At 39.9% G+C, this 26,471-nt stretch overlaps 1 protein-coding gene across 1 annotated transcript in view; it reads left to right on the top strand.

Moving 5' to 3' along the window:
- Positions 1-26,471, top strand: part of RUVBL1 (RuvB like AAA ATPase 1) — a 31,624-nt gene that overhangs the window by 2,484 nt on the left and 2,669 nt on the right. Inside the window, exons 3-10 of the mRNA XM_020811517.3 lie at positions 1,403-1,535; positions 5,075-5,226; positions 7,166-7,255; positions 9,261-9,410; positions 10,102-10,165; positions 14,607-14,805; positions 18,900-19,002; positions 26,163-26,254. Of these exons, the coding sequence (XP_020667176.1) occupies positions 1,403-1,535; positions 5,075-5,226; positions 7,166-7,255; positions 9,261-9,410; positions 10,102-10,165; positions 14,607-14,805; positions 18,900-19,002; positions 26,163-26,254 (983 nt within the window). The remainder of the gene's footprint in view (positions 1-1,402; positions 1,536-5,074; positions 5,227-7,165; positions 7,256-9,260; positions 9,411-10,101; positions 10,166-14,606; positions 14,806-18,899; positions 19,003-26,162; positions 26,255-26,471) is intronic.

The following is a 26,471-nucleotide window of genomic DNA, read 5'->3' as shown; positions in this document are numbered from 1 at the left end:
GTTTTTACATAATAATAATAATTTTTGGGGAGTTATTATTTGAATTATCATTATCAGTTTTATTGGGAATTGTCAACAGGTACAGGGGTGATATCTGGTAAGGGATGTGATGTCAATAAGCCAGCATGCCAACAAGAAATATACGTAGTGAAGAAGACTGTAAACATGTGCATTAGAGATGGGAGGTATTTGTATACGAATAAACCCCCACAGCTGGAGATAATGAGAGTCCGGCCCCCTGGGGCCAGACCGTCCACTCACTGTTCCACTGCTGCCATGGGCTCTGCACTCCCTTCCTATCACCCGGTCTGCGAGCCGCTCTTCGATCTGGCGGGGAAACTCATTGTCCCGCCTCCTGCCAGGAGTGGCTAATCCACCGCGAGCTCCAGAGTGATAGGAAGAGAGTGCGGAGCCTGCAGCAGCTGCTGCTGCTGAATGTTAGAGATGAATATTAGAGATGTGGATATTCGTATACCCCCCTCCACCTGGGGGGAGGTATATGAATATCCACATCTCTAACATTCATCTGTCAGTCAGATTTTCTGTGAGGTGAAATTCTGACCTCATATCTTTGACGTGTTACCTCTGGTATTCATAGAGGCAACCCTCCTTGGGGTCCATTTTACTGCCTTGTAGTAATAAGATGAGAGGAGGATCAGAACACTGCAGAACAATTGGCCCTCTCACTTTGGGAGTTTATATGACTGAAGTCAAAGCCCACCACCAGGGTCTTTGCTTGTAGAAGTAACTGCTACTTATATATTTATGAAGTATGTTAGAACAATGATAGAAATAGTATTTATGCTTACCATTAAAAACTCTATTAAAAGTTTGCAACACCTGGACTTAGTTCTCTCCAAAGGCTTTGCAATTGGCTGGTAACATCCTGTTCAGGATACCATCTTCTTCAGATGACAGATTAATATCAACTAGGATTGAGGCTTTTCTGACTCTTGAATTATAGCATTTCTTCCCCGTTGAGGCCAGAATTATTTGGTTTGCCCAAAAATGTTCTTTCCTCAAATGCAAAGTATCATTCTGTTCATAGACAGACTGGGATCCAGTGGAGACTTCTAAAGGGAAAGCTAGAGGAGCTGAGAGTGATTTTTCCATGTTCCCTCCAGCCCCTCCTGCTACAGTGTTTTGAATGGTCCAAGAACCTCCAGAACAACATTTTCTAGAATGGAAAGAGAAAATGGCAAGAATCACATGTCTTCTAGTGAGAGCAACTCTGGAGCACAGTTTCAGTTACAGAAACTGTGGATACAAACAAAACTTTAATATGTTGATGGTGATCCATCAATTCCCTGTTCATTTTTATTTTAAATTTTATTTATTTATTTAGGAAATTTGAGGGTTACATGTATAATAACTTAGTTTTCTTCCTCTTTTTTAAAAATAGACAGCTTTGGCTCTAGCTATTGCTCAGGAGTTGGGTAGTAAGGTTCCCTTCTGTCCAATGGTTGGAAGTGAGGTGTACTCTACTGAAATAAAGAAAACTGAAGTGTTGATGGAAAATTTCAGAAGAGCCATTGGTAAGTATCTCAAAATGGAAGAATGAGTAGTTGATGTTTGTTTGTTTTTTCATCTGAATAGTGTATGCTGGAGGTTCTTAACCTGTGATCTGTGGACCCCCCAGGAGCTTGCAGTATCCTCACAGGGGCTCCACAAAGGCTTGAAGAAATGTTATGATCTTTTGCAGTTAAAATAGAAAGAAGGAAAGAAAAAAAAATCTTAATTTCCCTTGCTTGTTTGTGTAAACCCTAGCTTTTTTAACCTACCTCCTCTATTCAAAACAAAAGTAAAAAATCAGTAATGAAAAAAAAACTGTTTGACAGCAGATAAATATTTCTCCACATGGTGAGACCATGCAAGTGAATGATGCTGAGTGGCTGAGCGACAGCATGTGACATTTCTTACTACTGTGGAGACAGTCAGAATCTGCAGGAAGAGAGACTAGGAGTCAATGTCAGTGTGAGTGTTCAGATGGACTTCATGATTGTGTTTCTTCTTTGATTTTTGCTAATAAAACCATTTGGTTATTGTCTGGTAAAGTGACTTTTCTATATTATCACAATGGATTCCATAACAATGCATTTGGCTGAGCCTCGGAATGAATTGTTAGCTGAATTTGAAACATAAAATAACTGATGATGTTGATGAGGATGCATCCTAATGAACACAAAATTAAGCTTCTTCCAGTCATCTTTTAAAAGTGTCATCATTATAGCAAGGAATGATGAGACACTTCATGAGAAACTTAAAATAAATATTTTATGAACTTCAGCATTTGAAATCTGGAGTTAAATCTTGGTGGTCTGTGACAACAAAATATATTTAAAAGGGGTCCATGTACCATCACGTCTGTATATTACTGTTCAGAATATCACACAATATTTATGTAGTTTTATTATGGTAGACGTCCATCTCTTGCTTCAGTTTTCAACATTTAGGGCTAAATCCAACATAAGTCTGTAAGTGGAATCGATGTAGGCATCCTTCAGTCTTGAGAGACTATGGTAACGTGCTCTGAATAGAGGTCTTGGAATAGCATCTAGTGTGGCCGAAAAGGCTAATTTGAGAAGGCTAATTCCCTTCCACACTGAAGGCAAATACAATCTGTCCAGCTCCCTGATTTTGCTGGTTTCAGCACTGCCTCTTTGCCTTGGCCTGCTGGACAAGCGTCTCTTCAAATTGGGAGAGGCCATGATGCACCGCCTGCCTCCAGGCTGAACGCTCAGATGTCAGGGTTCATCTGTTGAGGTCCATTCCTAAGGCCTTCAGATCCTGCTTGCAGATATTCTTGTATCGCAGCTATGGTCTCCCTCTGGGGTGATTTTCCTCTACCAATTCTCCATACAGGAGAGCTTTTGGAATCAGCCATTCACTGGGACTGAAATAAACTTAGATTAAACAAGCTCTGTTCATTTCAGTGCATCTAGTCCAGGTAGGACTAATATTGGGTTTACTTCTTTGTTAGGGTTGTTCAGGTGTCTTTGCAAGCCCTATGGATGCTTTCTTCAATGTGTCAGTTTAGCTAAACCTCACCAGTCAAAAGAAGTATGGGAATTCTGCTCAGCTTTTTTGCAGTCTCACACTGTGTTGCTAGACAAATTAGAGGAAGGCTCTTGTTACTAACAAGATGAGTAGCTTCTCAATTAAGTTAATTTTCTCTTTAGTGCTTGTGGATTAATCAGCTGAGTTGTTTTATGTTTCAGTTTGTCAAGATGAACAGTTGAACTTGCTAACAAAACATTATACCTATAAAGTCTTCCTATGTTACTGTTTGCTGACAGCTGATAAAACTATCTTTGCAGACGTTTGGATTGCTTAAAGATAGCTTGATTGTTTTTATTATTGGGCCCGACATCTGTTAATTCCCCTGGGCTTTGTATCATGATTTACCACAGACTTTATTTAAGTATTCATTGGCATTAAGGTGAAGAAACATTTCCATCAGTCCTTCCGAATGAAAAAAAAGTGCCCCATTGATTTCTGTAAGAAAGAGGTTCTCAATCATCTGTGGTCTTCAGGTTACAATTAAATTGGCAGGGTTGAGACAGGGAGAGTTCAGAGATGGCGAGAGAGCAGTCTGTAGTATTTCCTTCATGTGGTGCAGTTCTCTGTCAGATTTGGAAACTTGAACCAGCAGTTGAAACCTGTGTCATCCATGTTTGTCAGTCCTAGAGACGGCAGTAATTTAACATTGTTGGTGCTCACATTCCCTGGATATCAGCACAAAGATGTTTCTAAACAAGTATCCAACATTAGTGAAAGACAGGAATTCTTCTATACGAATCTGTTGAATTTCATGTCTGACTTAGCTTAACAATTATTATTACAACATTATTTGAGAAATATTATTTTCTGTTTTTAATGACAGTCCAAAGATTTTTCGGAACTAGTAGTTGCTCACTCTGCTTACAAATATGTTCTCATTCTTGTCCCAGTCATCCAGATACAGTGGTGCCTCGCTTAACGAGCGCACCGTATAACGATTAAATCGCATAGCGATCCGTTTTTTCGGATCGCTAATGCGATCGCACAACGTTGTTCCCATAGGGAAAAATTCGCTTTGCGAAGACCGGTAAGCGTTTCGCTTACCGATCTTCGCAAAACGACCCCCGCCGATCAGCTGTTCGGCGGCCAAAATGGCCGCCGGAAGCCGGGAAATGGCCTAAAATGGCCGCGCGCAGTGTTTTCGCGCCCTCGTTAAGCGAGGCGAGGGCGCGAAAATGGCTGCCGGCCATTACGAAGCTTCGTTGAACGGTGAGTATTTGGCTTTTCTGTACCGTTTAACGATGCTTCAGCATAGCGAAGGTTAATCCGGAATGGATTAACCTCGCTATGCGAGGCACCACTGTATTCCCTTTTGAATTTAAAATGTCTCAAATGGTATTTTGAGATGTAAAGCAACAGCAGTAGTTTTGAAGAGTGTTTCAAAGTACAAAATTGCTTTGGGACACTCACTACTGGCCCCGGCATGGGTTCAGATGGATTGTGAGTACATCAGAGAACCATTTGAAGTAACAACTGGGTCTTGAGTGCAGTTTTGTCATGTGTGTGTTTCTGCCCCCTAAGAGAAGTGCTGCTGTTCAGCATGCCAGCCAGTCCAAAGCAAAAACTTTGCACTACTTTTGATGTTTGGGAGGTAAAAGGGGTGCTTTGCTTACTGATAGGAAATATTTTGTCATAACAAGGCAATTGTCTTTTGTACATTTACCTGGAAGTAAGTCCCATTGACTTCAGTAGGATTTTCATTTTGAGTAGACATCCCATGATTTTGCACTGTACATAATGTTTAATGTTTACTTTTTCTGCTCAAGTTTGCAGTTGGATCTGTTTGATACTTTTTAAATTGTTTAAATAAATGTCCATAGATAGATTAACAGATAGACAGATGTGATGGGCTTTTTCTGTAGTCATACCAAAGTCTTTCTATAAGGGGTACTTCTTGGTCCTTCCCCCCCCCCCCCAATTTTACTAAATATATAAATTTTTTCTTGAGAGTATCGGAGGTGGCCAGTGTAAATGGCAATCTGTTTGTATAGCTTTTATAATCATTATTTTACAGGGTTGAGAATTAAAGAAACCAAAGAAGTTTATGAAGGTGAAGTCACAGAATTAACTCCATGTGAGACTGAGAACCCGATGGGAGGATATGGCAAAACCATTAGTCATGTCATCATTGGCCTCAAAACTGCAAAAGGAACCAAACAGCTGAAGGTAGGCATAATTATTTCTCACATAGGTCTTGCCCTAATAGCACATTTTTCTCTTTTAAGTCAAAGTGATCTGAAAACAGATTATTATAGGCATTATCTTAAGTATGATTTACCTTACATAACATCTTACATTGTCCCACATCAAGGATGGCAAAATGACAGCCCATAGAGGAGAAAAAGGAAGGCTCCTGGAATAGTAGCTCATTTATAGAGCATTGTAAAAAGCCCCCACTCCACCCCAATGCCTGGTTTTGTCTCCAGAACCTCAAAAAATGTAAAGGTTGACTTCCACCCACTTCTCAGTTGGCTTGACTTGAGGAGGGTTCCAGGGATAAAAAAACCTTGCATTTTTAATTTTGTCTAGAACCAAATTGGTAGCCATTGCAACCACTGTAGGGCAGGTGTGATGATGTCCCACAGGCAAGCATGCACCAGTACTCTCAGTTTCATAAATCTATTTGAACACGACCTCACACAAAATGTGTTGCAGTAATCCAGTCCTAGTGTCAGATAAGATAACTGATGCTTGCCCATCCTTAGGAGTCCTACAGAATTTTATTTGTACTGTAGGACACCTATACTCCCCTCAGTCATCCTTTAGCACCTCATGGACACAAAATCTCAAATACAGTGGTGTCGCATAACGATTGCTCCGTTTAGCAATGAAATCACTTTGTGATGGACTTTTTGCCATTGCAAGAGCGATCGCTTTGCGATGGCCCCTATGGGGAAAATTCACTTTGCAGTGATTGTGGGAGAGCGCTCCCCTACGATCATCGCGAAGCCCCCGCCGGTCAGCTGTTCCAAAAAACGGGCTTTGCGCTGCTCGCGGGGAAGCACTTCCCCGGGAGCAGCCCAAAGGCTCGCCTTTAGGAACAGCTGACCGGCGGGCATTTGGGCTGCTCGTGGCGAAGCACTTCTCCAGGAGCAGCCCAAACGCCCGCCCCTCAGCTGTTCCTAAAGGCTGGCGTTTCGGCTGCTCCGGAGAAGCGCTTCTCAGGGAGAAGCCCAAATGCCCGCCCCTCAGCTGTTCCTAAAGGCGGACGTTTCGGCTGCTCCCGAAGAAGCACTTCCTGGAGAAAAGCTGGCGTGCGCTCAGGAGGAGGGTGGGGGAGCCTTCCCCCACCCTCCTGGCCAAGCGCCGGCCGGTCAGCCGGCCAAAAAAGCCAACGTGTGCTCGGGAGGAGGGCTGGGGAGCCAATATGGATTAAGTTCGTAAGTCGAGACCCCACTGTATGCCTTCATTTGGTTAGCAAAAATATCTGAAGAGAAGTCTCTAACCTCTCAGCTGAACATGCTTACAGAGCTCCTAGTCATGGTAGGTCTGTGAACATGTTGCTTAAACATGCTGACAGGCTCTGATTCAGAGCTTCTTGGTAATCATACCAGGTAATCATAGAAAAGTCTGAGTGACATGAGTCAGTTGAGGAGGTGCATCCTGCTCCTTTCCTTTCTACCAACATGTAACACAAACGTAGTCTTCAGTATGCCTTAAGCAGCCTTCCTGCTGTTTCAGGCATACTGCTTGCTTAAGGTGTAGATCTCAGGAAAATAGTAAGAATGTGTTTCGTTTTTTACACTTATTCAGATAGTTTCTGTTTGGCACAAGGCAGTAATATTTATAAGACAAATGTATTATATTTGAAAATTAGCAATTTGAAATACAACATGGAACTCATACATGATGAGAAAAAAATGGGTACTACGTACGGTACATTAAATCATTTCTTAGTAATATGTGAATTTGTTATGACTGGCATTTCTAAATTTAGCCCTATAGAATGAGGTGTAAACAACAGTTTCCTGTTTTCTGATACTAAAAATTTGGGTTTTCTTTTAATGTTTCCTCTTGGTTTGTAACAGCTCTCAGCAGATACTTCTATTTCAGTAACTTGTGTCTTAATAAGACTGATGTTTTTTTCTGTCATCTCTACTTGCAGTTGGATCCTAGTATATTTGAAAGTCTGCAAAAGGAAAGAGTAGAAGTTGGTGATGTGATTTACATCGAAGCAAACAGTGGGGCTGTCAAGGTAAAACAACAAAAAAGTGCATCCTTTCACATAGTGGCTGCAGTCCTCTTGCTTAGAGTAGCGAGTTGCGAATAAGGAGGCCCATTGAATGAGTGTGGATTTGGCGAGTGAATTTCTCCAGAAGATCCTTTGATTTGTTGGACCTACACTCGTTGCAACTTACTGTGCTAAGCAACAAGATTTCAGCCACTGTACTTCAACAAGGCTTCTAGCCTGCTTTCATCAAAGCTGTGTGTTTTCCCAAGCTTAATTTTCTAGGAAATCTAGAAGAACCTGGGAATTTTTTTTCTTTTGTTTGCATGAAATGAAGACACCACCAAAGAGGAATGATGACTTGATACATAAACAAAATCATTTGGTTGTGGAATGCTAGTTATATAGGTGAGAAGGAAATATCCACAACTATAGTTGCAGACAAACAAAAAAAGGCATCGAACCTTTAGCTTATATCTCTCTAGTGCTTTTGCCATAAGATGTATGAATCCAGAAAATAAAGCTATGTTAGTTAACATGTTCCTTGTAGGAGCCTCGTGGCGCAGTGGTTAAACTGTTGTACTGCAGCCAAATATGTGCTTATGGGGTTCAATCTCAGATAATTGGCTCAACGTTGACTCAGCTTTCTGTCCTTCCCAGGTTTGTAAAATTAGTACCCAGCTCACGGGGGAGGGGGTGAATGTGTAGCTTATATAATTAAATTGTAAAACACCCAGAGAGTGGTTGTTCTGTGTTTTTCGGGCTCTTTGGCCATGTTCTGAAGGTTGTTCTTCCTGACGTTTCACCAGTCTCTGTGGCTGGCATCTTCAGAGGACAGCAACCTGTACTCTGGTGTAGTTGGCTTGGGAGTTGGCCAGAGAGTGCTTTAAGTGCTGTAGGGCAGTATAGAAGCAGCATGCTTTGGCTTTTTGTTTGTTTGTTTTAGTTTGTTTTTTGTTCCTTATATCTGAATTAGAAGATGGTATAGAGCAGTGATGATGAACGTTTTTGATCCTGAGTGCCCAAAGTGCAACACAAAACCAACCAAATAGGAAGACCTATTTGTGCCCCGGGAAGAGGCTGGAGGACCCGGACGCTTGCACCACAGCCAAGTCTGGGCATTACTGAAGAAGATGCCTCACCGTGGGTGGTGGGATGAAGGCAAAGTGGCTGGATGTGGAAGAAATGTGGTCAAAGGCTGGGATGGGGAGGGCCAAGAAGGGGGGAGGAAAGTGTGGGCGAGAAATCCAAGGAACCCTATGTACCGAGTCCCAGGAAAAGGTGTCCACATTCGCTTACCCACAGCTCTATGCCCCAGTGCATGCTGGCTGTACCTTCGCTGTGCGCTTTTGTTTCCTCCCGCAAACCCACGCAAAACCTGAGTCGCTGCCACTACAGCCATCCTGAAGAGTCCCACTCCTCCGGCCGCACAACCTCCAGCTCCTGCCCTGGACACTCCCTGCTGTGTCTCTGGCTGCAGTCCTTAAAGGTACAGGCGGCAGGAGCTGGGTGTTTTCATGCCTGGTGTCCAGGCAGGGGTGTGTGTGTCTTTGTGGCAGTGGCGGCCAGCATGGACCACTGCATCAGCAAGAGAGGCGTGCCAAAATCTGGATCAGAGGACAGGTAAGTATTTCTCAATGGTGACTTATATGCCATGTGTGCCGTAGATTCACCATCGCTGGCATAGAGAGATTCTTGGTGTTAAATTGCTAAACATAGTATTTTGTATCAAACAACAAATCATCCATGTCTTAAAAGAGTCTGGGAGAGCTCATGTGCTGGATTTGTCCTTTAGCAAGAACTTTATGCATTTAGAACAATGAAGAAAACTCTGGGTGTTTTCAGTAGAATTTCAGCCATTCAGTTTCCAAGGACAAGCATGGCACTTCCAGAACTGTCAACCAGAGCCTTTTGGGCCCAGAGGTGTAAAACAGGGCATTTGATTATCAGTTATATGTCATTGTGAGTACTGTATTAGTGGTAAGATTAAATATAAGCATCGTGCATGTGACTATTAAACTTGTCTTCACAGAGGCAAGGCCGGTGTGATACGTATGCAACAGAATTTGACCTTGAAGCTGAAGAGTATGTTCCCTTGCCCAAAGGTGATGTGCACAAGAAGAAAGAAATCATCCAGGATGTTACATTGCACGACTTGGATGTTGCTAATGCTAGGCCCCAGGTACGGAATTCTGCTGGTGAAATACTTTGTGTTAAAAAATAAAAGCAGTGTATTTCTTCCATTTTTGAGAGCAGGTGATATTGCCCTGTTCCTGTGGGGTAACTCAACTTCAGAGTTTTCTTCATTTTTGCCTCCAGAGACACTTCAAGCTTGATTTGCTCTAAGACCTACTTGTTCATCTTTCTGGCAGTCCAGGATATCCTCAAAGATGTCTTCCAGTACCATATTTCAAATGAATTATTTTTTCCCATCAGCTTTCTTTGTTGTCCAGTTTTCACACACATACATGGTGATCAGGATTACAAAAGTGTGGATGAGCTCGGCCATGGTCTCCAATGACATATCCTTAGACTGAGAGGCTTAGCATTCAAAATACTTCAATTTTTTTTTTTTTTTAGATCTTGTCCTGAGCAGACACCTGTCATCATCCAATCCTGAAGTGCATGTAAATGAATAGACTTAATAGATAATATATGTCTAGACATTTCTGAATTACCCTTAGAATGCGAGAGTTGTAGATTAGTGAATGTGAATAATAATTATGGAATAATCATCATTATCAGAAAGCTATATTTTTGAATTCCTGAAATGAACGGTTTTGCAAAATTATACTGTTTGTGGCTCTTTCTCCATAAGCTGTATTTCCGTATCAGTAAAAGAATATATTAATTTACAAGTTCATTTTTTGTAGGGTGGGCAGGATATCCTCTCCATGATGGGGCAACTGATGAAGCCTAAGAAAACTGAAATCACAGGTATAGAAACTGCTGATTTTTCTGTTTCTTCTTATGTGTATATATCCTTTCCCACTGAACCTCATGGGATCTGTTTGTATAACATTGCATCCTGAAGTTCAGAAAAGGCCAAGAGGGGTACATCATGAAGTACATAGGAAATGTGTGAGTTGTGATGCACCATGCTGACACAACTGAATCAGTTTTGAAAGGTAACATATCTCACAGTTCTGACCAAGATCTACTTGTGTTATCAGCTGATCTAGGAAGAGGTCCATGCAGTGATTGCAGCAACACTTTTGCCTTTTCCCGCTCCTACCTCTCTACCTACCACACATAACTCTGCTTTCCCAGACCTTTGAAGGGGGAGGGGCTGCAAGGGAGAGGGGAAATTGCCTCCCCATGGATCCATCTTCCATCAGCTCAAGTAACAATCTGAAACTAGTCTCAGTAATTTGAGTCTAGTTATTTTACTTATATATTGAAAATATTTTATCCTGTCTTTCTCCTTAAAAAGCCCCCAATACGATGGGGCCAACCTGGCGCTCTGTGTGAAGGAGTTCTAAAGTCTGGGAGGAGCAACAAAGAATGCCCTCTCCCGTGCCCTCACCAAACACACCTTTGAAGATGGTGAGACTGAGAGAAAGGCCTCTCCTGATCATATTAACACCTGAGCTGCTTCACAAAGGTAGACGTCCCTGTGACCAGCCCCAGTTACCAAACTGGCTGCCAAGTTTTGGACCCTAGTGATATTTCTGGGCATTTTCCAGAGGCAGCCCCACGTAGAGTGTACTACAGTAATCTAGCTGGGATGTAACTAAGTCATGTGTCACTCGGACCTTTCCAGGAACAGACACAGCTGGCACACTAGTTTTAATTGTGCAAAGGCATTCCTGGCCACCACCAAATTCTGGGCATCCAGATTTCTCAGAGACAAATCTTGGAGGACCCTCAAGCTAGACACCTGTGTTTTCAGAGGGAGTATAACCCCATCCAGCAAATGCTGCATCCCTGTTCTTTGATCTGCCTTTCAACCGACCAAGAACATCTGTCTTTTTTATTGAGTTTCAGTTTATTCATTGTAAATGAAAATTTAAAGTAAAAAAATTTAAAACCTTCCTGTCACTCTGTTTTATGTTCTGAAATTCCCTAAGGCTGTGTTTCATCTTGGGGATACCTTTGGAATCCTCAGGATTGAGGGGATGCCTTTAATCATCAAAAGTTGCCACCAGATCATTACTACTGGGACTTGGACTGCTTAAAGATTCTCCTGCCCCAGATCCTGAGTCACCCAAAGACTTTCCCAGGGCAAAAGTGAGCCATAGGAAGCTTCAAACTGAAAATGGAGATAGAAAACTTTTGATTAATTAATTTTTGCCAGTGTTAACTGGATAAAATAATCAGCTTTGGCCAACATACAAGTGTCTCTTCATATCGGATTTTGGCTAGTATGTGAAAATCAGAAACAATGGGGAAATCCTCTTGTTTAGCTTAGTAAATTGCACTAGAGTCAGCTCATTGAATCATTGGAAATTGCACTAGAGTCAGCTCATTGAATCATTGGAAATTTGGTGAGTCAGTTCCTTTGTAAGTTCTGTAGAGGGAAACAAATTTGAACATGTGCTACCTATATGCGTTGTCTCTGACGCATTTTTGGTATCACCTGTCAGGACAGGGTTCCAAATAGAGTAGTCCTAGAATGAGCTGGAATTTTTAGCATGCATACATTACTGAAATAGCGACATCTACATTGGCTTGGGCATGTTGTGAAAATGGCTGATGGTCAGATTCCAAAAGATCTCCTGTATGGAGAATTAGTGCAGAGAAAGCGCCCCAGAGGAAGACCACAGCTGCGATACAAGGATATCTGCAGGCGGGATCTGAAGGCCGTAGGAATGGACCTCAACAGATGGGAAACCCTGAGATCTGAGTGTTCAGCATGGAGACAGGCGGTGCAGTACGGCCTCTCCCAATTTGAAGAGGCACTTGTTCAGCAAGCCGAAACAAAGAGGCAGTCCTGAAAGCAGCAAAATCACGGAGCTGGACAGGGGACAGATTGTATGTGCCTTCAGTGTGGAAAGGATTGTCACTCTCAAATTAGCCTTCTCAGCCACACTAGACGCTGTTCCAGGACCTCTGTTCAGAGCACGTTACCATAGTCTCTCGAGACTGAAAGATGCCTACTACTAACTGTGATTTACTTCAGCATAGGAAGTCGTCGTTAGAATAGACACCTTTGAATCAATGGAACCCATAGAGATGTTGACTCACCAAATCTCCATTGAGTCAGTGGGCCTGCTCTAGCACTATGCTAAGAAAAAGGATTAGGTCAAAGTGTTTATCTTACTCAGCCTGTTTTAAATTTTTCCACAAAGCTTGACCTAGGCGAATGTGTTGGGAACTGCATAGGAAAAATAAATGGAAAAATTTTGTGGCTTTGGCAGATAACAAATAATGTACGCTCAGTGCTTATCTATGGTATAGAAGAAGTGTAGAAGTGTTCATTTCTCTGTTAGAAACCTCTGCTGTAGCCTTAAGCCAAACAAATAACCATCTCTATAAATGAACTTCAGAATACTGAAAGTGAGAAAACTAAGTTCATTATAATGATTGGTTGTCTGTCCAATTACATACTGACTGACTTAAGTGGATAATTATTAGTCTTTTGCAGTTTAATGGAGATAAATTAAAATAGTCCATTGAATTTGCATTGGGGAATGTGTCTCTATTCAGAAAAAGATACTGATAAACTGATGGAAAATGGGCATTTCTCCACTATCAGTTACAGTTGTGTTCAAAATTATTCAACCCCCACTGAAATTGAATGTTTTGGCCATTTTGACATTGATTTTGATCATTCAGTCATCTTGCTTACATTTACATGAAAGAGGCACTTGTAGGTCAGAGAAATATAACCTTAAGGTTATAATGAAATAACCACAAATGTCTTTTCTGTGCTCACATCATTATTAGTTTTTATTCAACCCCCAAGTGACATTCAATCTTAGTACTTAGTACAACATCCTTTTACAGTTATAACAGCTTTTAAACGTGAAGCATAGCTTGACACAAGTGTCTTGCAGCGATCTACGGGTATCTTCGCCCATTCTTCATGGGCAAAAGCCTCCAGTTCAGTCAAATTCTTAGGCTTGCGCACTGCAACTGCTTTCTTTAAGTCCCACCAGAGGTTCTCAATCGGATTTAAGTCTGGTGACTGCGATGGCCACTCCAAAATGTTCCAGCCTTTCCTCTGCAACCATGCTCTAGTGGACTTGGAGGTATGCTTGGGATCATTGTCCTGTTGAAAGGTCCAACGTCTCCCAAGCCTCAGGTGTGTGACGGACTGCATCACATTTTCATCCAATATCTCCTGGTACTGAAGAGAATTCATGGTACCTTGTACACGCTGAAGCTTCCCTGTACCTGCAGAAGCAAAACAGCCCTAAAGCATTATTGACCCTCCGCCATGCTTCACAGTAGGCAAGGTGTTCTTTTCGTCATATGCCTTGTTCTTCCTCCTCCAAACATAGCGTTGATCCATGGGCCCAAACAGTTCTAATTTTGTTTCATCAGTCCACAGAACACTATCCCACAACTTTTGTGCTTTGCCCACATGACTTTTGGCATACTGCAGTCAACTCTTCTTATTCTTGGGAGACAGCAAGGGGGTGCGCCTGGGGGTTCTGGCATGGAGACCTTCATTACACAGTGTGCGCCTTATTGTCTGAGCTGAAACTTCTATACCCACATCTGACAAATCTTTTTTCAGTTCCTCAGCAGTCACACGGGGACTTTTCACCACTCTACGCTTTAGGTAGCGCACAGCAGTCGAAGTCAGCATCTTCTTTCTTCCACAACCAGGTAGCATTTCAACAGTGCCCTTTGCCTTGAATTTGCGAATGATGCTTCCTATGGTGTCTCTTGGTATGTTTAACTTCTTTGCAATCTTCTTATAGCCATTGCCCTTCCTGTGAAGACAAATCACCTCTTCTCTTGTCTTCCTGGACCATTCTCTTGACTTCACCATGTTTGTAACCACACCAGTAAATGTCTAGAAGGAGCTGAGTATCACAGTCATTTTAAAGCTGCCTAATTGGTGCTTATTATGCTTGATTGGTGCTCGGTGACATCCACAGGTGTTTTCAATACCTGATCGAAAACACCTGAATGAACCTCTCTTCTTCAGAGTGGTAGTCTTTAAGGGGTTGAATAATTGTGGCAATGAAGAAACCACAAAAGAAACATTTACTACTGTATTACATAAACAATTGATGTTATTTTAGTTGCATTTGGTTCTTTAAAACGTCCTTGTAGGATTTCATTCTGAATACATTTCCAAATGTACACTATAGTCCCTAAACCCATTTACAGTATTGGGGGTTGAATAATTTTGAACACAACTGTACATTTGAATTTTCAGTAAAAATCGATAATTTTGAACTTACTAATATCTTTCCATTAGACAAACTTCGTGGAGAGATCAACAAGGTGGTGAATAAGTACATTGATCAAGGCATTGCAGAGTTAGTGCCTGGTGTGCTTTTTGTGGATGAAGTACACATGCTGGATATTGAGTGTTTCACGTATTTGCACCGAGCACTGGAATCTTCAATTGCTCCGATTGTCATCTTTGCTTCCAACCGAGGGAACTGTGTAATCAGGTACAGTGCTTAAAGCTTAGTCCTGCATGATTTTCGTCTTCCCATAAGCTTCAGTGTTAGCTGGTTCAGCACAAAGAGCTATGATCTCTGGAAGCTTTTTATCCTTGGTGCTGATACACCCGTGATAATCATCTTGATGGGTCACAACCATATCTGTTGCTGCAGGGCTGCCTGAGGGCTTCACTGCAGGGAAAAATGTACCTCACATTGCAATGACCAAGAATTCATTTCTTGGATAAAGCCAGTTTTTCTGAAGCTCCCCACCCCCCACTCCATTCATGTTTTTACTTTTGGTCTTCTCCTTGACAGTTGCCCTGCTTTGTTGCTTCAGAATGTTCTTAATATTGCTCCGAAGATCATTTTTAAAGCTTTGGTACTATCTACTATGCTATAGCTGCTGCGCCACCTTTTTCCTTCAGTGGTGCAATCCTTGTAAATGCTTGTCTCTCACCACAAAAGTAAGGTTTCTTTCTTACTGTCAGATCTTAATTTAATTTTCCAGTAACTTTGTATGGAACTCCTTTGCCTACATTTTCCATTATGATAAAAAATTGTGGAATATATTTCTTAATTCAATACATATAACTTTCTTGTCTTGCTAATTCCTCTCTATCCCCTTTTCTTATTCTGTTGCATCATAAAAGTTGTTTTGATTTTAATGGTATTTTTAATAATCATCACCATCATTGGAGACTTTTGATTACTGCCAGTACAGCAGGTAGTAGACGAGTAAAAAAGAAGCCTAAATGATTATATTAGTACAAGTAGAGAAAAATTACTTAAGACAGCGAAAATGGTGATTTTGAAAACAACAGAAACAAAGGTTCAATATAGGAAAGAACAATTTGAAAATAAATTAAAGAGTTAGAAAAATAAACCACTACATGGACAACACCTGAAAAATATTGATGGAAAGCATGATCATAATTTAGCATGGGCATGGCTAAAACTGGGGACCCTTAAGAAAGAAACCGAAGGCTTGCTTTTTGCTGCATAAGAACAAGCTCTCCAAACCAACATGATGAAAGCTAAGATCCAAGGAATTAGTGCTAACAGGAAATGTCAACTCAGGCAAAAAAAAAATAAAACTGTGTCACACCTCATCTGCGAATGTCCAAAGATTGCACAAACAGATTACAAAATTAGACATGAGAGTAACAAAATTAGTGCTCTGGTCATCATGCAAAAATATAGCTTGCCAGCCACCAAAAACCCATGGGAACACCAGGTAGAGAAGGTGTCAGAAAATGAGGAAGTCAAGATCTTGCGAGATTTCTGGATCCAGATGGATAGACACCTTGAACATAACACACGAGACGTATTAATAGAATGAAGAAATGTCTGGATCATTGACATTACAATTCCAGGGGATGCCAGAGATGAAAAAAAATTGGAAAAACTAACAAAGTACAGAGACCTGGCACTCGAATCATCTTGCTTGTGGATGGAACACACTTTAGTGGTCCCCGTAGTCATTGAGGATTTGGGACCAATATCAAGAAATTTCACACAGTACTATAAGCAGTTGCAGATTTCAGAAATCTCAAAAAAATGGCAAAATTAGGAATAGCATACATACTGTGACTTAGAAAGAGTAACAGTATGTATGCTAGAGACTTAGTATTTTGGTTAAACTTCTATATGTTATATATTACCATTCAGTGTTTTTATAGTTTTGATTGACTGCACCTGGTGTTTTTGAATAATAATAATAATAATAATAATAATAATAATAATAATAATAATAATAATAATAATAATAATAATAATAATAATAATAATAATAATAAAAAAACTACCTTCCTTACTCAAGGATTAAGTTATATCCTGCATGGCATACTGCTCACAGCTAAATACTGGTCAGGTAACTTTCAGGTATTATTGGAATAGTCCTTGTCTTTTATTAAAAATACCAGTCAAAGATCCACTCGTGTTTTTCGTATTAGTCTACACACATATCTTTACTTTGTCTGCTTATGGCATTTTTTTTCTCAGACTGCCTGATCACATTAAATGCATGCATCATCTTTTCTTCAGTATGATCAGGTTAGCCTCAGAAGCCTAAAACAGTGGCAACACAATAAATCATTTTTGTATTAATTACTATAAAATTATTACTTTTGGCATTTCATTCTGTAGTAAAAAAAAAACGGAAAACAGCTCTCTTACTCTGCTGTTAGTAACTGGCCATAAAAAGTATGCCAAATGGTGGGACTCATCCTTTCTTGCTATTGTTGCTTGATGTCTATGATAGGGGTGGAAAGCCTCATGCTTGTATACCTTATGCCAAATATAGAGGAAACTCTAGAATTTTAGTACAGCTGTTACAAGATAGCACTGTTTCATGAGTCTGTATAATTTTCTATTACTGCATGAGTTAAATACATTATTTGCTGGAAAAGGAGACTCTATCAATTTGTATTCCTTATAGGGGTCATAAATTATAACAGAGGCCCCCAACCCCCAGTCTGAGGTCTGGAGCCAATCTGTGGCCTGAGCTGGACCGGGCTGCGGAGACAAATGTTCCGCCCCACCTGCCTCATGTACTCACCCCCACACAGCCAATTTGTGCATGCGCGCATGCTCCAGTGCACCCGTGCGAGCGCCGCGTCGCCGTTTGTGCATCCACATAAACACCGTGTGTCATTCACGCATGCACACAACCGCGGGGGTGCCCCACCTTCCCCAGCCGGTCCGCGGGGTGAAAAATATTGGAGATCCCTGAGTAATATATCCTTTTTGGACTGCCTCCATTTTTACAATTATCCACCAACTTATTTTGCAAAATTGGTTACCTGCATCACAGTCAGGTGTAGGAGACTTTTTGTGTGCACTCCCATCTATGCAGTTGTCTTTTTTTTAAAAAGCATTAAGCTTGTTTTGTCCACTTTTAAGACACCAAGGGAGGGGATTTAATGTCTAGGCGTTGATATATAAGCACTGTTACACTACTCCATGTCAGGGTATTTCCATTCTCTTCTATTCTTAGTGGGAAAGGGACGGAGCCCACTTTTCTCTTTAGTATCTGACCTCACATTGAATCCCCTACCTGCTATGCTTTCATTTCAGATTTTTAAATCATAAATTACTGTATCCACAGTAATTTACCATCATAAATTGCCAGTAGTTTACCATCAGAATCTTCAGCGTTATCGTTTGCATGTTCCATTTTTGGCCTGCCTTCATAGAACAGATAAGGATAGCCTTTTGCCTAGCAGTAGTTGATCTTCTATATAAAAAAGAATTGCATTGGTGTACATATCATGGATAACTGCAGTGCCATGTTCTAAGTGGCATTTCCCTCTGGCCTCCCAATCCTCTGTCTTATCAGTAGATTTATACCTGGGCTGTGTTCCTCTTTTGAGCTCCTGGCATACAATAATTTCACTCTGTTTTCTGAAGTATAATTAGACCTCCATAGGACTACAGTTTGTACAGATTAGATTTTCTTGTGTGCCATAATTCTCTAGTGAATATATTCTTGCATGACACATTAGTAAGAATATATGCTCTTGATTTGGATGATTCTGCAATTTAGTTTAAAAAGAGAGGGTGTGAAAAACAATCTTATACAGCTTATTGTATACTCTTTCTTTCAACCACCCCATTCCACCATCAAATAGGATCATAGTTTTCTGTTAACTGAATGAAATAGTTTCAAGTGAAGCTTGAGTGCCCTCTAACGGAGAGTCAAAGTCTTCTGAAGCTACATTGTTTTGTTTAAACTGTTCTAGTGGGAGGTAGGGAAGGAGAGTTTGACAACATTTGTACTAAAATGATAAATTAAGGTACCTTGCGATGGCAACAAATTCAACAAGCTTATTGTATAACTCCACGCTACATTTTTCAGTTGACATGCGCACATGTGGAATGTAAACTTATATTTCCCATATGAAGTATCGGGGTGGGGGAGGCAAGGTTTACATGACTAACTCCTTGAGGCTATGAACCTTCAGCAATCACCAATTAGGAATTTCTTTTCTTTTTGCTCTTCTTAAATGTGTGTGTGGGGGGGGGATTTCTCCAGCCACCTACCTAATCCCCAGCTATCATGTAAAACTCTTAACTTCATTCCCTTTTTAAAATATTCACAGAGGAACAGAAGATATAATATCTCCTCATGGGATACCTTTGGATCTACTGGACAGGGTGATGATAATTAGGACCATGCTATATACACCACAGGAAATGAAGCAGGTAACTTTTTATCAATGTAAAATGTCTCTCTGAAATCTTAAACAATAATGAAGCCTGTGGTCAGGTGTCAATGCAGCTGACTTCTTTCCTTTTGAAAACTGAATACTTTTAGGATTCATTTCTAGCCGGTTTTTAGGTCCTGTGATATTGTCTAGAATTTCTGAAACCAAAACTTCACTTAACGGTGAATCCAAATTGTAGGTTTCCTCCGTTACAAAATCACCTCTTATGTGACAGTTGGAAATAGTGGAAGATCTATACTTGCTTACATATTGATTTTTGGACTATTAATTAAATATGAAGTATTTTCCATTTCCCTGCTTCTGAGATGAGACAAGATCCAGACAGGCCTGAAATTAAAATAAAAAAAATAATATTCTCCTTTAAAACTCTTAAATATTTTGTTCCACAGTAATTAAAGGGCCCATAAGACACTCCAGTGTTGAAAATCTCATCACTGGAAAAAATGGTTAGCAAAAATACTTAACTGTATGGCGACCACTATGCTGTGTATTATCTCTGTGCAGATGCATTTATTCATTTGAATTCATCTGATATAGGAACACATTTTCCTTGAACTTCTTTATAAAAGGAATGCTGCATATAGATTCTGATACATTTTGGCTTTAAATCTGTTGTTAGTCTATTGAGTCAGTGGGAACTTGGTAAGTGAACATTTTACTCAAGCTTCATTGAGCCGTACATCTATTCTAGTTGGAACTAACAATTACATTTAAGTTTTAGTGTTTATTGCTATTATTAAAATAATTCAATATTGCCTTTCTGAAACCCACCAGGGTGGTGTTTTTTATGGCTTAATCTTTCTACATTTGTTCAGTGAAATTGGCATTTTTGTGTCATGGAAAGTGTGGGATTACATACTCCTGGTCTTCGTGTTATTTTGGTGCTTTGGATCCTGTATTCTTTTTGCCTGTACAGTATTATCGTGTCCCTCTTTCTAGAGGCCCTTCTGGTGTTTTACACTTCCCAGTGCTTTCAACGACTTTCCAGCATGCAATGGAACGTTTCCTAAGTTTCCAAGACTTCAGCTATGAGGCTCATATTGGGACATGGAACATTGATTATAATCCTTGCATGCTATTATGAGGCATGTTGGCAAAAGTTCTTCATTAGCATCTTAGTGCTGCAGACTGACACCAAACAGGAGCCATTACAGTTTATCATGTCATTTCTTTGTATTATTTAGGAGATAGTGTCAATAGCAGAAAGCATTGTCAACAGATAATAGTCTCTGCTCCTGGATGAGTGCCAAGGTGAAAAAGAGGCATTTATTGAATATAAACGTACTAGCAAAGCTTCATTTTCTTTGGTATGAAGATTCTTTTGTGTGTTACTTTTTTTTCAAAAATATGCTGTGGTATTGATAGCTCGGATGTGTTTGTGTACCTGACAGGTTGGGTCGAGCACATTGATGCAGATTACAATTGAGCTGACCAGAAGATACAGCTGTACACTGAGAGTTTAATCTGTATATTAACATTAAAAGACAATGTAAAAGCCCTGTCATTCTTTGAAAGCCTGAAAGTTCAGCAGGAAAACTGAACTGTTCTCTGCACTATTTGAGTTGCACTTTCAGAGGCATAAAGAATGGAGAAAGATGGCACATTATTTCTAGTGACTGTAGTTTTTCTTGAGCTCAGGTCAGTCTTTCCATTTTTTTAGGAGTGTTCTATTATAAATTGTATATCACATTAGATCACTCTTGAACCTCCCATGTAGGTTGTTGAATGACGATGGAGGAATCAATGATGTACCTAAACTAGTTTCCCATAGGCTCTTGCATTAAGGGTAAAGTGTTCCTGTGATATTGGGACTTCTTTCTGATGTTCTTAAATAGAAACCTTGCCACTGAACCATTTTTCTAATAAAAAAGAGCTAGAATAGCAAAATGCTGTTTCTACCTACTAAAAATGTAGTATTTACAAGTAATGTTAGCCTTTTTTTGGCACAACTATTGGAGGAGCAAAAAATCTCATTGCTTTTCAGTTAGAGTTCCAGTTACATTTCAATTAAAATTTAAATATCAGAGTAATATCTTGAGTGTCTTACTCATCCATTGTACACTGGAATTTTCAAGCTGTGAAGACTGAATTTGTCAAAATCCTAATAAGAATATGCTATCAAATACAGAAAATAAAGCAATGGCCCATAGGCTGATGAAGAAGCATGGGTGAAGAACCTGCAATTCTAGAAATGCAAGTGATGAAGAACCTGCAATTTTAGAAATGCAAGTGAAAGCTAATCTCAAAGAAGTTGAAAGAAATAAATCAAGAATAGATGGAGATATCAAAATAATTATTCAAACTACAAATCTGTTAAAATCCTAACAAGAATATACCAATAAATATGGGGGGGGGGGTAAGATAACGACCCACAAATGGGAAATGTTGAATATACATTCCAGTCCCCAAGAAAAGAGACATCAAGCAGTGCAATAACTATAGGATCATTGCATTTATTTCCCATGCAAACAAAGTGAATCTCCAGGTAGCCTATATAGAGCAGCCTATACTGTATAGAGTGAGAAATAGCCATTGTTCAGGTGGGAGAAGGAAGAGGTACTAGAGATCATATTTGAAATATGTTGGCTACTGGAATGCACCAAAGAATTTCAGAAGAAAATCAGTCATTAGATTTATAGACTACAGCAAAGCCTTTGACAGTGTTGATCATGAAAAGCTATGGACTGCTGTAAAATAAATTGGTTTGCTTCAGCACTTGATTGTCCTAATGCATTATCTATACTTTGGATAAGAGTATAGGAGAAAATATGGAGAAACAGAATGGCTTCCCATAGGCAGAGGTGTCAGACAAGGCTGTATTTTATCTCCTATTTGTTCAGTCTGTATGCAGAATATATCATATGGAAGGCTAGACTGTATTCAAATAAAGGCAGAGTGAAAGTTGATGGAAGAAACATCAGTAACATAAGAAGTTCTAATGATACAATCTTACTGGCAGAAAGCAGTAGTGATTTGAAATGATTTCTGATCAAAATGGAAGAAGAAAGTGCCAGAGCAGGAGACAAAAATCATTACTACAGAAGAACTTTAATGCTGACAGTGAAGCAATTGAAATTGTTAAAGATTTTGTGTACCTTTATTCAGTCATCAGTTCAAGGGAGACTGTGGCCAAAAATCAGATGACTGAAACTTGGAAGGGCAGCAATGGAAGAATTAGAAAATATCATCAAGTGTAAAGACATGTCATTGGAAATCAAAACCAAGATCATCCAAGCTATCATATTCCTGATCACTATGTACACATGTGGAAGCTGGACAGTGAAGAAAGCTGGATAGGAAAAAATGATTAATTTGAAATATGGTTCTGGAAGAGAGCTTTGTGGATACCTTGGAGTGCCAGAAAGACAAACAAGTAGGCCCAAGGGCAAATGAAGCCCCAACTATGGATGCAAAAATGAAGAAGCTGAGGCTGTTGTATTTTGAGTAGATTATGGAAAGCAAGATTCTCTGGAAAAAAAAACAATAATGCTAGGAAGGATTGTGGACAGGAGGAAAAGAGGAAGACAAAATATGAGGTGGATTAACTCCATAAAGGAAGCCATGATCTCAGGTTACTTGATGGAACACAGCTACAGCAAAAATGGGGCATTTCCTCCAAGGAGAATTTGGATTACTGAGCTAATTTGTTTAATGTTCTTATTATAATTACGTAATAACTGACCCCCAGTTGAAGAGGATGGGCAGGGGGGAAAAAAGACACCCCTGTCTTTTTCCCCCACCCTTCTGACAAGTTTCATCAATTTATCATCCACCTGAAGAGAGATATTTTCACAGTATCACTTGACTGGACTTGGAACAATGGACTTAAGTCTGAAGCACAGTCAAGTAAATGTCCAAACATTTCAATGTCTTCCATCAACATTGCATTGGTTCCAGTGGAATGTATGTTGAGTTATTTTGTATGGGATGCATATCAGAGTAGTCTCTCCCATTAAAAATAGCACAGACCACTTCTGGATATACCTATTTATTCTGAAGCTTTTTAAAAGCAGATGTAATTTGCTCTCACAGGGAAGAAAAGTCCTATACAGAGGGAGCATTGAATTCAGGTTCTCTTTAGGAGACCGCACAGGCATACAGAATCCTTTAAAGTACAGTACAAAACTCAACTTGCAAATGTAGAAAATACTAATGCTTAACTATCATTCAGACATTTCTGAGTAGTATTCACGGTAATCTGTTGTAGCAAGAACCACAGTCTCCTGGAATCTTAAAGGCAAGTTTAATTTGGAATCAATCTGGGGTGACCACCTTCCAGAGATCCAGGAACCACAGATACCTACCCTTAGATCTTGGGGGGTCATCACACCCACTCCCATGTCCCTCCTCCTCTCCCCTGTCTTCATGCTCAGTCCTGCTCTGGCACTTTATTTTTTATGAAAAAGGTTTAGTCCAAAGACTCTGCATATCCTCCTGTGGTAGCAAAGACCACTTTCACTATTTTAACAGGATGCTCCTGAGTTGTTCTAAATTATTTCCAGTTTGGAAGAGAGCTCACCCAGCCTAAAAGAGTTCAAGGGCTGGCAAAACTTGGTAACCTGCCCCTGCACTCCCAGGAGGGAGCAAGGGAACCTTCTGGGGGGGGGGGAATGTTAATTTTAGTTTACTGAGAGTGCTGTGAGACCCAGGGGGGCTGCATGCAGCCTGCACTTTGCTTACATCTGGCAAACGTTTTATGGACTGGGTGATGGACAGGTAATTTGTCTGTCCTCCAGAAAGCTTCTTAATCAGTTAAATCATGGCAAACCACAGCGTATCAGGTGGGAGTGGGAGATTTAGAAAGAAAGGACTGACAGTTTAACAGATAAGGTTTAGACCTGGCTTAGTTTCCTTCAAGATCAGGAAAGGCTCTGGAAGGGGCTAGGAGAGCTTTTCACAGTGTTAATAAAAGCATATAGCCTTTCTAGAAGGGATTGGCATGTTCAGAGAAAAATTCAGTTATTCACATCCCTTTTCACATTGTCATATTGAATCTGTAAACGTGTCATAGAAGTAAGTCCTAACCCTTAAATAAAATAACCAAGTGCCATCCCTAGTTGAGATTTTTGTAAATAAATTTCAGTTTCAGTTCTGCAATCTTTACATTTATACCCCAGTTAGAGGATGAATGTTTTAGAGGAACCTTACAAATATTAGTGGCATCTGGTTTATGTGTTACACTATCAACTCTATAAAATACTATTGTGTGTCATAGTAAACACTAGAGAGAGTGTAAAGATAGCTCATGGTCTCTGTCACATTTTCATCTTCCCATCTTCAGTAAAGGAGTGTCACAGAGTGGAACCCATTGATTCTTGCATATAATTTCAAAGGAGAAGATAAAACACTGTTGACTGTGGCATGCAGTAAATTCATAGTCGCTATACAGATGTCATTTGTTGGATTCAGTTTCTTTTGTTTTTCCAATGGAGCAAGTACTACACTGGTAAACCAAATCAGTAGAATAGAATCATAGAGTAGGAAAGGGTTTATGAGGCCATCAAGTCCAGCCCCCCTGTTTACTACAGGAATCCAAATCAAACTATATATCTGACAGATGGTTGTCTGATTTTGTATCGAATCCTTCAGCATATCTCGCCACCTTCCAAAGTAACTGTTCCATTGTCATACTGGTCTAACAGTTAGGACATTTTTCCTAATATTCAATCAAAATCTGGCTTCCTGATTTACATTATTTCATGTCCTGCACTCTGGAATGATGGAGAAAATGCCCAGTTCTTTCATTCTTTCCTCATATGGTTTGGTTTCTAGTCCTCAATGATCCTTCCTCCCCTCCTTTGAACTTGTTTCAGTTTGTTTGCATTCTTTTTAAAGTATGGTGTCCAAAACTGGATACAGAACTCAAAATGAGGCCTAACTAATGCCACATAGAGGAACCTAGTACTTCAAGGGATTTGGGGACAATTTTTAACAAGAAATTCTGCCTTCAAATTTGGCATCAATTTCCATTTTAATTTCTGAAACTATTGGAATCCAAAGCAGCTGCTGTTCGGGCGGATTCAAAGATTTTGTGCATAATCCCTGATTTATGCTTTCTTTTTCGAAAAGGAGATCTCATGCCCTATTCTTAATTTTCTTTTAAAACTTAACCTGAACTTGCAATGCGGCATGGTAAGTTGCTAATAAGGAAACACAAGCCTAGAGCCAGTTGGGACGTATAGCTTCTTGATTCACAGTCCAGATTCATTTGCTTTGCCACGCAGGAAAAGTTCTGGGGGCAGGGAATAGCCACACATACAAGATTCCTTAATCATGTTTGTCTCAGTTTAGAGCATTCTAAAAGTAACTTCAAGTTGTAATGTTCTTTTAAAAAAAAATATTAATCATCCTTCCCCCCGCCTCTTCTCTTCTACACGGATTCCCTTGGTGCATTTTTATGGCTTTAATTTAAACGAGTGCTTCTTGATATCTTGTTTACAAAGCTGCCAAAGTGAAAAATACCTGTATTATATGAGACTCGCAGTTCCAGAGTTATCTCAACACTACAACACAACATCATTATCCAGTCTGCCCCTTATCACTCAGCTGGTAATACAGACTGCAGGGAGCCTAGTGCCACTTTTGTTACAGCTCTATATGCTCAGGCTTCTTGGTGATATCTTCTTCTTCAACTTTACAAAGATCTTCAAACTGGTACAAGCTGGAGACTGTTCTTGATAGATTAGATTTATCTGAATGGGTTTGTGGAGTAGGTGAACCTTACAGGCTAACTTTTTTTTTGTATTTATTTAACCATCTTATTTGTTAAGAAGCTAGAAAGTCTGATGTGGATTTGGGCAGCAAAAGGGCTGTTGAGACTTTACAATAAAGTTGTGCTGTACAGTATTCCAAGTGAGATGTGGATGATCTGTGATCCTATACCTTAGTTTGTGTATATTCCTGTTTGCACTATTTGAGCAATAAAAGACATTCTGTATGATTGTTACTATATATTCTCCCCATTGTAGGCACAGGGATCTTTGCATAGGTATTGCAGAAATTCAGATAAACCCATCTGCCTCCTAGGTTTTTTTTAATCCTATAGGACAACTTCTGACTGCATACTCAAGTTTTAAGAAAACATGTTAAAAATCAAAACTGACACAAATTTCATTTCTGTACTTTGTTTTTTATTAGATTATAAAACTTCGAGCCCAGACAGAGAGTATTAATATTAGTGAAGAGGCATTGAATCACCTTGGGGAAATTGGCACTAAAACAACATTAAGGTAAGCATGTTATGTTATTATGAGCTTTTAATCATGATTAATTTTGCAAGTGGCATGAACATGGACAGGAAGAGGTATCTGGAATAACCAACACACAGCTACAAATTTCATGGTGGAATATTTCATTTATCCAAGTTTAAAGTTCCTCCCAGCCCTAAATAACCCGCTTTATTCAGGGACAATTATTTCTCTAATTGAGGAAGATTCTTCTTGTTAT

This window comes from Pogona vitticeps, chromosome 2 (genome assembly GCF_051106095.1).
Source record: "Pogona vitticeps strain Pit_001003342236 chromosome 2, PviZW2.1, whole genome shotgun sequence".
NCBI classification, from domain to species: Eukaryota; Metazoa; Chordata; class Lepidosauria; order Squamata; family Agamidae; genus Pogona; species Pogona vitticeps.
The sequence above is the reverse complement of the archived record's forward strand: the minus strand, read 5'-3'. Positions and strand labels throughout refer to the sequence as shown.